The following is a 15,048-nucleotide window of genomic DNA, read 5'->3' on the forward strand; positions in this document are numbered from 1 at the left end:
AGCACTGAGAGGAAGCTCAGCACTGAGAGGAAGCTCAGCACTGAGGGGAAGCTCAGCACTGATGGGAAGCTCAGGCAGGTAGTTGGATCCGGCAGATCCTGGCTGGCTGGTGGTTCTGGCAGATCCTGGCTGACTGGCGGATCTGGAAGAGTCTGGTTGACTGGCAGATCTGGAAGAGTCTGGTTGACTGGCAGATCTGGAAGAGTCTGGTTGACTGGCAGATCTGGAAGAGTCTGGCTGACTGGCAGATCTGGAAGCGTCTGGCTGACTGGCAGATCTGGAAGAGTCTGGCTGACTGGCAGATCCTGGCAGACTGACGGATCTGGCTGCTCCATGCTGACTGGCGGCTCTGGCTGCTCCACGCTGACTGGCGGCTCTGGCTGCTCCATGTAGACTGACAGCTCTGGCGGCTTCTTACAGACTGGCAGTTCCTTGCAGGCTGGCAGCCCTGGCTGCTCCATGCAGACTGGCAGCTCTGGCTGCGCTGAACAGGCAGGAGACTCCGGCAGCGCTGGAGAGGAGAAAGGCTCTAACAGCGCTAAACAGGCGGGAGACTCCGACAGCGCTGGAGAGGAGGAAGGCTCTGACTGCGCTGAACAGGCGGGAGACTCCGGCAGCGCTGTAGAGGAGGAAGGCTCTGGCAGCGCTAGATAAGCGGGAGACTCCGGCAGCGCTGGAGAGGAGGAAGACTCTGGCAGCGCTGGACAGGCGAGGCGCACTGTAGGCCTAATGCGTGGTGCTAGCACTGGTGGTAGAGAACACGCACAGGAAGCCTGGTGCGGGGAGCTGCCACCGGAGGGCTGATGCGTGGAGGTGGTACTGGATAAACCGAACCGTGCAGGCGCACTGGAGCTCTTGAGCATCGAGCCTGCCCAAATTTACCTGGCTCAATGCCCACTCTAGCCCGGCCGATACGAGGAGCTGGTATGTACCGCACCGTGCTATGCACCCGCACTGGAGACACCGTGCGCACCACAGCATAACACGGTGCCTGCCCGGTCTCTCTAGCCCCCCGGTAAGCACAGGAAGTTAGCGTAGGTCTCCTACCTGGCGTAGCCATACTCCCTGTGAGCCCCCCCCCAATAGATTTTTGGGGCTGACTCTCGGGCTTCCATCCGCGTCGCCGTGCTGCCTCCTCAAACCAGCGCCTCTTCGCTTTCGCCGCCTCCAGTTCTTCTTTGGGGCGGCGATATTCTCCAGGCTGTGCCCAGGGTCCTTTTCCGTCCAATATCTCCTCCCAAGTCCAGAAATCCTGTGATCGCTGCTCCTCCTGCCTGTCACCACGCCGCTTGGTCCTGTTGTGGTGGGTGATTCTGTTACGGTTTTCTTCGGGTGAAGTAGAGTCGGACCAAAATGCAGCGTGGTTGATTCGATACATCTTTAATAAAGACGAAAAACGAACGATACAAAACAACAAACGGAATGTGAAAACCTATACAGCCTATCTGGTGACAACAAACACAGAGACAGGAACAATCACCCACGAAACACTCAAAGAATATGTCTGCCTAAATATGGTTCCCAATCAGAGACAACGATAATCACCTGCCTCTGATTGAGAACCAATTCAGACAGCCATAGACTTTGCTAGAGAACCCCACTAAGCCACAATCCCAATACCTACTAAAACCCCAAGACAAAACACACCACATAAATGAACCCATGTCACACCCTGGCCTGACCAAAATAATAAAGAAAACACAAAATACTTCGACCAGGGCGTGACAATTATGGTCTGTAGGACAGGGTTATATTATGGTCTGTAGGACAGGATTATATTATGGTCTGTAGGACAGGGTTATATTATGGTCTGTATAACAGGGTTATATTATGGTCTGTAGGACAGGGTTATATTATGGTCTGTATAACAGGGTTATATTATGGTCTGTAGGACAGGGTTATATTATGGTCTGTATAACAGGGTTATATTATGGTCTGTAGGACAGGGTTATATTATGGTCTGTAGGACAGGGTTATATTATGGTCTGTAGGACAGGGTTATATTATGGTCTGTAGGACAGGGTTATATTATGGTCTGTAGGACAGGGTTATATTATGGTCTGTATAACAGGGTTATATTATGGTCTGTAGGACAGGGTTATATTATGGTCTGTAGGACAGGGTTATATTATGGTCTGTAGGACAGGGTTATATTATGGTCTGTAGGACAGGGTTATATTATGGTCTGTAGGACAGGGTTATATTATGGTCTGTAGGACAGGGTTATATTATGGTCTGTATAACAGGGTTATATTATGGTCTGTATAACAGGGTTATATTATGGTCTGTAGGACAGGGTTATATTATGGTCTGTAGGACAGGGTTATATTATGGTCTGTAGGACAGGGTTATATTATGGTCTGTAGGACAGGGTTATATTATGGTCTGTATAACAGGGTTATATTATGGTCTGTAGGACAGGGTTATATTATGGTCTGTAGGACAGGGTTATATTATGGTCTGTAGGACAGGGTTATATTATGGTCTGTAGGACAGGGTTATATTATGGTCTGTATAACAGGGTTATATTATGGTCTGTATAACAGGGTTATATTATGGTCTGTAGGACAAGGTTATATTATGGTCTGTAGGACAGGGTTATATTATGGTCTGTATAACAGGGTTATATTATGGTCTGTAGGACAAGGTTATATTATGGTCTGTAGGACAGGGTTATATTATGGTCTGTATAACAGGGTTATATTATAGTCTGTAGGACAGGGTTATATTATGGTCTGTATAACAGGGTTATATTATGGTCTGTAGGACAGGGTTATATTATGGTCTGTATAACAGGGTTATATTATGGTCTGTATAACAGGGTTATATTATGTCTGTAGTAATTCTTCATCTCTCACTGCCAGTCTGTAGTAACTACCAGCTTTGCTGAGGAGCCCCCGTTTGCAGTCAGCCCCTCCCTATTTGAGCTGCAACCTGGGCAGACCACAGTAGTGGAGGTGAGTCAATCAGCCGTTTTGGTCATATCACAGCCTCTAAAGTCAGATAGTGCTTTGTCTGCACTGAGAAACTGTGTGTGTGTGTCTGCGTGTGCGTCATGTCCCAGGTGGTGTTCTTCCCAATGCTGGCAGAGAGTTGCTCCCAGGTCTTCACCATAGTATGTGACAACTGCCAGGTCAAAGACATCACTGTACAAGGTGTGTGTCTGTCTCCAGGTCAGGGCCAGCTGATAGGCCTAGAGCTGGTGTGTGTCTGTCTCCAGGTCAGGGCCAGCTGATAGGTCTAGAGCTGGTGTGTGTCTGTCTCCAGGTCAGGGCCAGCTGATAGGTCTAGAGCTGGTGTGTGTCTGTCTCCAGGTCAGGGCCAGCTGATAGGTCTAGAGCTGGTGTGTGTCTGTCTCCAGGTCAGGGCCAGCTGATAGGTCTAGAGCTGGTGTGTGTCTGTCTCCAGGTCAGGGCCAGCTGATAGGTCTAGAGCTGGTGTGTGTCTGTCTCCAGGTCAGGGCCAGCTGATAGGTCTAGAGCTGGTGTGTGTGTCTGGGGAAGAAGAGGTCCCTGCTCTCGGAGAACTCTGTGACGTCACAGCTGAACACTATGTCCGCTTCCCCACTGCCAACCCTCACTCCGTCCAACAGAAGACACTCACCATCAGGAACAACACGTAAGTCCTGCTACCTGCCCTAACCCTTAAAAACTCCTAAAGTCGATGTCAGCGCCCCCACATACATCTAATTAGCATATTTTAAAAACCCTATTAGTACCCGTCAGTTTTAACTAGACTAGAGATATCTGTTTTTTTACATTTGATACGTCTCAATCCTCCGATGTCACACTTCCCCATCTGTGGTGAAAGGTGACAGAGTTCGAGTGGTGTGTATCAGACCATGAGACATCTGTGGTGAAAGGTGACAGAGTTTGAGTGGTGTGTATCAGACCATGAGACATCTGTGGTGAAAGGTGACAGAGTTCGAGTGGTGTGTATCAGACCATGAGACATCTGTGGTGAAAGGTGACAGAGTTCGAGTGGTGTGTATCAGACCATGAGACATCTGTGGTGAAAGGTGACAGAGTTCGAGTGGTGTGTATCAGACCATGAGACATCTGTGGTGAAAGGTGACAGAGTTCGAGTGGTGTGTATCAGACCAAGAGACATCTGTGGTGAAAGGTGACAGAGTTCGAGTGGTGTGTATCAGACCATGAGACATCTGTGGTGAAAGGTGACAGAGTTAGAGGGGTGTTTGACAGACCATGAGACATCCCATCTGTGGTGAAAGCTGACAGAGTTCGAGTGGTGTGTATCAGACCATGAGACATCCCATCTGTGGTGAAAGGTGACAGAGTTCGAGTGGTGTATATCAGACCATGAGACATCCCATCTGTGGTGAAAGGTGACAGAGTTAGAGTGGTGTGTATCAGACCATGAGACATCCCATCTGTGGTGAAAGGTGACAGAGTGGTGTTTGACAGACCATGAGACATCCCATCTGTGGTGAAAGGTGACAGAGTTTGAGTGGTGTGTATCAGACCATGAGACATCCCATCTGTGGTGAAAGGTGACAGAGCTAGAGAGGTGTTTATCAGACCATGAGACATCCCATCTGTGGTGAAAGGTGACAGAGTGGTGTTTGACAGACCATGAGACATCCCATCTGTGGTGAAAGGTGACAGAGTTAGATCGGTGTTTGTCAGATCATGAGACATCCCATCTGTGGTGAAAGGTGACAGAGTGGTGTTTGACAGACCATGAGACATCCCATTTGTGGTGAAAGGTGACAGAGTGGTGTTTGACAGATCATGAGACATCCCATCTGTGGTGAAAGGTGACAGAGTGGTGTTTGACAGACCATGAGACATCCCATCTGTGGTGAAAGGTGACAGAGTGGTGTTTGACAGACCATGAGACATCCCGATAATTGGTCTTTTCACTAAAACGTCTGTAGCATTCGAACGGTTTGAGCTACAAACTAATGTGACCCCTCTGTAGAAAAGACTCTCAGGAACACTAGGACACCCACAGGCCTCACAAGGTTAATCTGAAGGTCCCCCGGTAGCAGTCAAAACATCAAGTATATATGGAGACTGTTCCGTGACAAAAATAAGGGGTTAAATACATGTAAAAAAATAAATAAATTAAATATAATGTTTCCTGATCTTTCTTCCAGTACAGATATAGGACAGACTCTTCAGAACAAACTTCCTTTTATTTTTTTTGTTGGGGGGGGGACTATCTGTTGTTTCATGTAATGAATCTGTTATTCAATGCGTTTGTATGGGCTAATAAATAAATATTTATATATTTATATTTTGATAATTCATGGGATCTCAAAATTCTAAATCAAATAGCTAAATGATCCTTGGTATGACTTTCTTAAAACAATTCCATATATATCTTAGTAGAAGCCCCCTCCCCACCTGGGATCAACAACAACACGTTAGACCAGCTACCTGCCCTAACCCTTAAACTAACCACCATCAACAACAACACGTTAGACCAGCTACCTGCCCTAACCCTTAAACTAACCACCATCAACAACAACACGTTAGACCACCTACCTGCCCTAACCCTTAAACTAACCACCATCAACAACAACATGTTAGACCAGCTACCTGCCCTAACCCTTAAACTAACCACCATCAACAACAACACGTTAGACCAGCTACCTGCCCTAACCCTTAAACTAACCACCATCAACAACAACACGTTAGACCAGCTACCTGCCCTAACCCTTAAACTAACCACCATCAACAACAACACGTTAGACCAGCTACCTGCCCTAACCCTTAAACTAACCACAATCTGTCATGTACTGTCATGTTGTGTCTTGTCTCTGTCCTTTCCCTTCACCCTGTCTCCCTCTGCTGGTCGTTGTTAGGTTACCTTTTCTCCCCCGCTTTCCCCCAGCTGTTCCTTGTCTCCTCTTGACTACCTCGTCACCCCTTCTCCCACCTGTTCCCCTTTTCCCTCTGATTAGTCCCCTATATCTCTCTCTGTTTTTGTTCCTGTCCTTGTCGGATTCTTGTTTGTTGTGTTTCATGCCTGAACCAGACTGTCGTCATATTTTGCTGTAACCTTGTCTTGTCCTGTCGGAATCTGCCGGTCCGTCTGAGCCTACCTATGTTTGGTAATTAAAGAAGCTCTGTTTAAGTTAATTCGCTTTTGGGTCCTCATTCACGCACCGTAACACCATCAACCACAACACGTTAGACCAGCTACCTGCCCTAACCCTTAACTAACCACCATCAACAACAACACGTTAGACCAGCTACCTGCCCTAACCCTTAAACTAACCACCATCAACAACAACACGTTAGACCAGCTACCTGCCCTAACCCTTAAACTAACCACCATCAACAACAACACGTTAGACCAGCTACCTGCACTAACCCTTAAACTAACCACCATCAACCACAACACGTTAGACCACCTACCTGCCCTAACCCTTAAACTAACCACCATCAACAACAACACGTTAGACCAGCTACCTGCCCTAACCCTTAAACTAACCACCATCAACAACAACACGTTAGACCACCTACCTGCCCTAACCCTTAAACTAACCACCATCAACAACAACACGTTAGACCAGCTACCTGCCCTAACCCTTAAACTAACCACCATCAACAGCAACACGTTAGACCAGCTACCTGCCCTAACCCTTAAACTAACCACCATCAACAACAACACGTTAGACCACCTACCTGCCCTAACCCTTAAACTAACCACCATCAACAGCAACACGTTAGACCAGCTACCTGCCCTAACCCTTAAACTAACCACCATCAACAGCAACACGTTAGACCAGCTACCTGCCCTAACCCTTAAACTAACCACCATCAACAGCAACACGTTAGACCAGCTACCTGCCCTAACCCTTAAACTAACCACCATCAACAACAACACGTTAGACCACCTACCTGCCCTAACCCTTAAACTAACCACCATCAACAGCAACACGTTAGACCAGCTACCTGCCCTAACCCTTAAACTAACCACCATCAACAGCAACACGTTAGACCAGCTACCTGCCCTAACCCTTAAACTAACCACCATCAACAACAACACGTTAGACCACCTACCTGCCCTAACCCTTAAACAAACCACCATCAACCACAACACGTTAGACCAGAACCCCTTTCCAAATGTAATGTTTCAGATCTGATCTATATGTTTCTGTAGATGTTTGTAGAAATCTCTCTTTCTGTAGAATACTTTTTCTCACTTTTTTTTTCCTCTCTGTCTTTGTCTCTGTCTCTGTCTGTCTCTGTCTGTTTCTACTCTCTCTCTCTGTCTTGTTTCTACTCTCTCTCTCTGTCTTGTTTCTACTCTCTGTCTGTTTCTACTCTCTCACTGTCTGTCTCTGTCTGTTTCTACTCTCTCTCTGTCTGTTTCTTCTCTCTCTCTGTCTGTTTCTACTCTCTCTGTCTGTTTCTACTCTCTTTCTCTGTCTGTCTCTGTCTGTTTCTACTCTCTCTCTGTCTGTCTCTGTTTGTTTCTTCTCTCTCTCTGTCTGCTTCTTCTCTCTCTGTCTGTTTCTTCTCTCTCTCTCTCTCTCTCTCTCTCTCTCTCTCTATATATGTCTGTCTGTGTGTCAGTCACTTGGAGCTGACGTTCCATTGGCAGATCATGCAGCCCAACTTGCAGACCCTCCTCCCTGGGGAGATCCCTGACCCCGCCCACATCCAGTACCACTTGGCCAATGACGATGTGTTCTACGTCAGCCCCGCCTCCGGCCTGCTAACCCCCCTACAGGACCATGAGTTCCTCCTTACATACCAGCCCCAGCAGGTAACCTCTGACCTCTAACCCGACTGGACCATGAGTAGCTGTAGGGTGTGACTCACTAGGTGCATCAGTGTAGTAAACGTTGATGTGTGTTTTCTCCAGTTGATGGACTACCACCGTGTGTGTCACCTGGTAGTGAGGGACGTCCCAGAGCTGCCCAGAGAGGATGAACCTCTGGACACCGCCCCCAAGGTGAACGATGTGATTGTCATGGAGATAGAGGTCAAAGGGTTGACACAGGCCTACCGGGTCCTGTTGGAGCCTTATTCTATTCATATCCCTGGAGAGGTGTTCATAGGCACCACCATCCGCAGGAGCTTCAAGGTAATCAGTTATGATAGTACATCAATGAGATACTTTATGTTTACCCAGTGGGCAAATTGACCAAGTGACGCGCTTACATCCAAATTGACCAAGTGACACGCTTACGTCCAAATTGACCAAGTGACGCGCTTACGTCCAAATTGGCCAAGTGACGCGCTTACGTCCAAATTGGCCAAGTGACACGCTTACGTCCAAAAGCAGTTGGTGAACTGGTGATGTCTTTGCCCACAGGGTAAGTATAGTAGTCTATGTTCTCTTCTCCAGACCACCATGGTACCAGTAGTCTCTGATGGTCTGTTCTCTTCTCCAGACCACCATGGTACCAGTAGTCTCTGATGTTCTGTTCTCTTCTCCAGACCACCATGGTACCAGTAGTCTCTGATGGTCTGTTCTCCAGACCACCATGGTACCAGTAGTCTCTGATGGTCTGTTCTCCAGACCACCATGGTACCAGTAGTCTCTGTTCTCTTCTCCAGACCACCATGGTACCAGTAGTCTCTGATGGTCTGTTCTCCAGACCACCATGGTACCAGTAGTCTCTGATGGTCTGTTCTCTTCTCCAGACCACCATGGTACCAGTAGTCTCTGATGGTCTGTTCTCCAGACCACCATGGTGTCAGTAGTCTCTGTTCTCTTCTCCAGACCACCATGGTACCAGTAGTCTCTGATGGTCTGTACTCTTCTCCAGACCACCATGGTACCAGTAGTCTCTGATGGTCTGTTCTCTTCTCCAGACCACCATGGTACCAGTAGTCTCTGATGGTCTGTTCTCTTCTCCAGACCACCATGGTACCAGTAGTCTCTGATGGTCTGTTCTCCAGACCACTATGGTACCAGTAGTCTCTGATGGTCTGTTCTCCAGACCACCATGGTACAAGTAGTCTCTGATGGTCTGTTCTCTTCTCCAGACCACCATGGTATCAGTAGTCTCTGATGGTCTGTTCTCTTCTCCAGACCACCATGGTACCAGTAGTCTCTGATGGTCTGTTCTCTTCTCCAGACCACCATGTTACCAGTAGTCTCTGATGGTCTGTTCTCTTCTCCAGACCACCATGATGCCAGTAGTCTCTGTTCTCTTCTCCAGACCACCATGGTGTCAGTAGTCTCTGTTCTCTTCTCCAGACCACCATGGTGTCAGTGGTCTCTGATGGTCTGTTCTCCAGACCACCATGGTACCAGTAATCTCTGATGGTCTGTTCTCCAGAACACCATGGTACCAGTAGTCTGTGATGGTCTGTTCTCCAGACCACCATGGTACCAGTAGTCTTTGTCTCTTCAGATGTGGAACAACAGCAGATCCAGAATCGCCTTCCATTGGGAGAGGAGCGGTGACTGTCACATCATGGAGGTGGAGCCCCCTGCTGGGGAAATAGGTACACATCATGGTCACACACAGATAGATAGAGGCCAATGTATAAATAACATATATGTATATGCGTATATTTCCAGCTTATCCATACTGTATACATTTAACAGACAGTCTATATATTTAGTCCACATCCTTCCAGCTTATCCATACTGTATACATTTAACAGACAGTCTATATATTTAGTCCACATCCTTCCAGCTTATCCATACTGTATACATTTAACACACAGTCTGTATATTTAGTCCCCATCCTTCCAGCTTATCCATGCTGTATACATTTAACACACAGTCTATTTATTTAGTCCACATCCTTCAGCTCCACTCAACCCCTCCCATTTATCTCTGAAAACCATCCAGTTTTTATTTCTATTTGCCATATATTTTTCAACTGTGCTGTCTGTGATGTTTCACAAAAGTTCTGAAATATGTTAATATGTTAGAAATATGTTATCTACATAAGTATGCAGACCCTTTGCTATGAGACTTGAAATTGAAGTCAGGTGCATCCTGTTTCCATTGATCATCCTTGAGCTGTTTCTACAACTTGATTGGAGTTCACCTGTGGTAAATTAAATTGACTGGACATGATTTGGAAAGGCACACACCTGCATATATAAGGTCCCACAGTTGACAGTGCATGTCAGAGCAAAAACCAAGCCATGAGGTCGAAGGAATTGTGCGTAGAGCTCAGAGACAAGATTGTGTCGAGGCACAGATCTGGGGAAGGGTACCAAAAAATGTCTGCAGCATTGAAGGTCCCCAAGAACACAGTGGCCTCCATCATACTTAAATGGAAGAAGTTTGGATCCACCAAGACTCTTCCTAGAGCTGGCCGCCCAGCCAAACTGAGCAATCGGGGAAGAAGGGCCTTGGTCAATGGTCACTCTGACTGACAGAGCTCCAGAGTTCCTCTGTGGAAATGGGAGAACCTTCCAGAAGAATAACCATCTCTGCGGCACCACCAATCAGGTCTTTATGGTAGAGTGACCAGACGGAAGCCACTCCTCAGTAAAAGGCACGACAGCCCGCTTGGAGTTTACCAATAGGCACCTAAAGGACTCTCAGACTATGAGAAAGACTGCTCTGACTGCTCTGGTCTGATAAAACCAAGATTGAATTCTTTGGCCTGAACACCAAGCATCACATCTTGAGGAAACCTGGCACCATCCCTACGGTGAAGCACGGTGCTGGCATTATCATGCTGTGAGGTTGTTTTTCAGCAGCAGGGACTGGGAGACTAGTCAGGACCAAAGGAAAGATGAACGGAGCAAAGTACAGAGAGATCCTTGATGAAAACCTGCTCCAGAGCACTCAGGATCTCTGACTGGGGCGAAGGTTCACCTTCCAACAAGACAACGACCCTAAGCACACAGCCAAGACAATGCAGGAGTGGCTTCAGGACAAGTCTCTGAATGTCCTTGAGTGGCCCAGCCAGAGCCCAGACTTGAACCCGATCAAAGATCTCTAGAGAGACCTGAAAATAGCTGTGCAGCAACGCTCCCCATCCAACCTTGAGAGGATCTGCAGAGAAGAATGGTAGAAACTCCCCAAATACAGGTGTTCCAAGCTTGTCGTGTCATACCCAAGCAGACTCTATGCTGTAATTGCTGCCTAAGGTGCTTCAACAAAGTACTGAGTAAATGGTCTGAATACTTATGTAAATGTGATATTTCCTTAAATTAAACTGGTATTCTTTTTCATTCATCACAATTTTCTTTAGCCAATTTTGGTCGTTAATGCAGGGCTGACAGACAAGTTCCTAACTTCATCCCCTTTCTACTTGCCTCTTCCATTTTTGCGGTAATTCTGCAATTCGTTGGTTGTAATTCTGGTGAGAGCAGACATTTCCATATTTTTTTGTTAGCTGCATCTATGACATAACTCCACCAATCCTATTTATGAAGATTATACAAAAAGTCTAATTATTCCCCAAATATTGTTTTTTTTAACCATCGAGGTCTAATGCTTTAATATTTAATAATTTCTGCCCTCTGAATTCATATTCATTATATAAATAGGCCCATTTAATTTTGGCTGACTTGCCGTTCCAAATAAAATTGAATATTTTTTGCTCATATAATTTTAAAAACAAGTCGCTCGGTGTAGGCAAAACCATAAGCAAATTGGTAAACTGGGATATGACTAAAGAGTTAATCAGGGTAAACTGGGAAATGACTAAAGAGTTAATCAGGGTAAACTGGGATATGACTAAAGAGTTCATCAGGGTAAACTGGGATATGACTAAAGAGTTCATCAGGGTAAACTGGGATATGACTAAAGAGTTCATCAGGGTAAACTGGGATATGACTAAAGAGTTCATCAGGGTAATCTGGGATATGACTAAAGAGTTAATCAGGGTAAACTGGGATGTGACTAAAGAGTTAATCAGGGTGATTTTTCCACAAATAGACAGGTATTTTCCTTTCCACGGTAGCAAGATCTTATCTATTTTTGCCAACTTTCTATTAAAATTGAATGTAGTGAGATTATTTATTTATTTTAGGATATGTATACCGAGTATATCCACATCACTGTCAGACCATTTTATACGGTAATGTAAAAGTTGTATTTTTTAGTGATCCAATACGTAATATAGTAAGTACACTGATCATCATTTGGTTGTATTCCAGAGAGGTTATACAAAGTATCTAGATCCTCTATGAGGCCGTGCAGGGATCCACATTGTGGATTTAAAAGAAAACATGAATCATCAGTGTACAATGATACCGTGGTTTTTAAGCCAGGGATTTCAAGGCCCTTGATGTTATTGTTGGATCTGATTTTAATAGCTAACATTTTGACAGCCATAATAAATAGATATGCCGATAGTGGACAACCTTATTTTACTCCTCTTGACAGTTGAATACTTTCTGAGAAGTAGCCATTATTTAGTATTTTACACCTGTGGTTAACTTTAACCCATTTTAAAAGAGACATTCAGGCATTTATCAAGTTGATGTCGGAAGTTTACATACACTTAGGTTGGAGTCATTAAAACTTGTTTTTCAACCACTCCACAAATGTCTTGTTAACAAACTATAGTTTTGTCAAGTCGGTTAGGACATTTACTTTGTGTATGACACAAGTCATTTTTCCAACAATTGTTTACAGACAGATTATTTCACTTATAATTCACTGTTTCACAATTCCAGTGGGTCAGAAGTTTACATACACTACGTTGACTGCACCTTTAAACAGCTTGGAAAATTCACGAAAATTATGTCATGGCTTTAGGAGCTTCTGATAGGCTAATTGACATCATTTGAGTCAATTGGAGGGGTACCTCTGGATGTATTTCAAGGCCTACCTTCAAACTCAGTGCCTCTTTCCTTGACATCATGGGAAAATCAAAAGAAATCAGCCAAGACCTCAATGAAAAAATTGTAGACCTCATCCTTGGGAACAATTTAAAAGTTAATCTGTACAAGCAATAGTACGCAAGTATAAACACCATGGGATCACGCAACCGTCATACCGCTCAGGAAGGGTCTCCTAGAGATGAACTTACTTTGGTGTGAAAGTGCAAATCAATCCCAGAACAACAACAAAGGACCTTGGAAACAGGTAGAAAAGTATCTATATCCACAGTAAAACGAGTCGTTATAACCTGAAAGGCTGCCCAGCAAGGAATAAGCCACTGCTCCAAAACCGCCATAAAAAAGCCAGACTACGGTTTGCAACTGCACATATGGACAAAGATTGTACTTTTTTGAGAAATATCCTCTGGTCTGATGAAACAAAAATAGAACTGTTTGGCCATAATGACCATTGTTAGGTTTAGAGGAAAAAGGGGGATGCTTGCAAGCCAAAGAACGTCATCCCAACCGTGAAGCACGGGGGTGGCAGCATGATGTTGTGAGGGTGCTTTGCTGCAGGAGGGACTGGTGCACTTCACAAAATAGATGGCATCATGAGGTAGGAAAATGATGTGGATATATTGAAGCAACATCTTAAGACATCAGTGAGGAAGTTAAACCTTGGTCGCAAATGGGTCTTCCAAATGGACAATGACCCCAAGCATACTTCCATTGTTGTGGCAAAATGCCTTTAGGACAGCAAAGTCAAATTATTGGAATGGCCATCACAAAGCCCTGACCTCAATCCTATAGAACATTTGTGGGCAGAACTGAAAAAGTGTGTGCGAGCAAGGAGGCCAACAAACCTGACTCAGTTTGGCCTCTAGAGGTCTCTACCATTCTCTATGAGGTCATGGCATAGAGTTGGAGGCCCCTGCTGGGGAAATAGGAACATGTCATGGTCACATCATAGAGGTGGAGCCCCCTGCTGGGGAAATAGGAACATGACATTGTCACATCATAGAGGTGGAGCCCCCTGCTGGGGAAATAGGTACATGCCATTGTCACATCATAGAGGTAAAGCCCCCTGCTGGGGAAATAGGTACATGCCATTGTCACATCATAGAGGTGGAGCCCCCTGCTGGGGAAATAGGTACATGACATGATTCAGCCAGACTGTTTATAAGAGATGAACATGAATTATACATTTCAAGACATTTAGCAGAGGTGCAGCAGAACTCTGTAGCTTTAGTAGACTGACTGATTAATGTGTCTAGTAGACTGGTCGGTTGACTGACTAGTTAGTAGACTGTTCAGTTGACTGACTGGTCAGTTGACTGACTGACTGGTTAGTAGATTTATGTTGACTGACTGGTTAGTAGACTGGTCTCTTGACTGACTGATTTGTAGACTGGTCTGTTGGCTGACTGGTTATTAGACTGGTCTCTTGACTGACTGGTTAGTAGAAGTCTCTTGACTGACTGGTTGGTAGACTTGTCTGTTGACTGACTGGTTAGTAGACTGGTCTGTTGGCGGACCCGTTAGTAGACTGGCCTGTTGGCTGACTGGTTAGTAGGCTGGTCTGTTGGCGGACTGGTCAGTAGGCTGGTCTGTTGGTGGACCGGTTAGTAGACTGGTCTGTTGGCTGACTGGTTAGTAGGCTGGTCTGTTGACTGACTGGGTAGTAGACTGGTCTGTTGACTGACTGGTTAGTAGACGGTCTCTTGACTGACTGGTTGGTAGACTTGTCTGTTGACTGACTGGTTAGTAGACTGGTCTGTTGGCGGACCCGTTAGTAGACTGGCCTGTTGGCTGACTGGTTAGTAGGCTGGTCTGTTGGCGGACCCGTTAGTAGACTGGTCTGTTGGCTGACTGGTTAGTAGGCTAGTCTGTTGACTGACTGGGTAGTAGACTGGTCTGTTGACTGACTGGTTAGTACACTGGCTAGTAACCTGCTGTTTACTGACTGGTTAGTAGACTGGTCTGTTGACTGACTGACTGGTTAATAGACTGGGCTGTTGACTGACTAGTGGTTAGTAGACTGATCTGTTGTCTGACTGGTTGACTGTGTGTTTGTGGTCCAGAGATGAACGAGTGTTTTGACCTGGAGCTGGTTCTGACCGGAGGGCGACCAGGTGCGGTCATATCCAGACTGCTGTGTCATGTTCAGCACCATCACCAACCTGTTACTCTGGTCATACAGGTCACCTTCAAGGTGAGAGAGACTCCTATCATAGCTGTCTAAATGGCATCATCCGCTGAGTTAGTCATTCTCAGAGAGACTCATATCATAGATGTCTAAACGGCATCATCCGCTGAG

At 45.8% G+C, this 15,048-nt stretch overlaps 1 protein-coding gene across 2 annotated transcripts in view; it reads left to right on the top strand.

Annotated features, from left to right (window-relative positions):
• dlec1 (DLEC1 cilia and flagella associated protein) overlaps positions 1–15,048 on the top strand; it is a 102,758-nt gene that overhangs the window by 35,522 nt on the left and 52,188 nt on the right. For both annotated transcript variants that reach the window (XM_090189206.1, XM_090189207.1), the window contains exons 12-18: positions 2,865–2,957; positions 3,065–3,155; positions 3,456–3,618; positions 7,551–7,743; positions 7,843–8,064; positions 9,344–9,437; positions 14,813–14,943. In XM_090189206.1, the coding sequence (XP_090045332.1) occupies positions 2,865–2,957; positions 3,065–3,155; positions 3,456–3,618; positions 7,551–7,743; positions 7,843–8,064; positions 9,344–9,437; positions 14,813–14,943 (987 nt within the window). The remainder of the gene's footprint in view (positions 1–2,864; positions 2,958–3,064; positions 3,156–3,455; positions 3,619–7,550; positions 7,744–7,842; positions 8,065–9,343; positions 9,438–14,812; positions 14,944–15,048) is intronic.

This window comes from Oncorhynchus mykiss, chromosome 11 (genome assembly GCF_057628025.1).
Source record: "Oncorhynchus mykiss isolate SJ-2025 chromosome 11, ASM5762802v1, whole genome shotgun sequence".
NCBI classification, from domain to species: domain Eukaryota; kingdom Metazoa; phylum Chordata; class Actinopteri; order Salmoniformes; family Salmonidae; genus Oncorhynchus; species Oncorhynchus mykiss.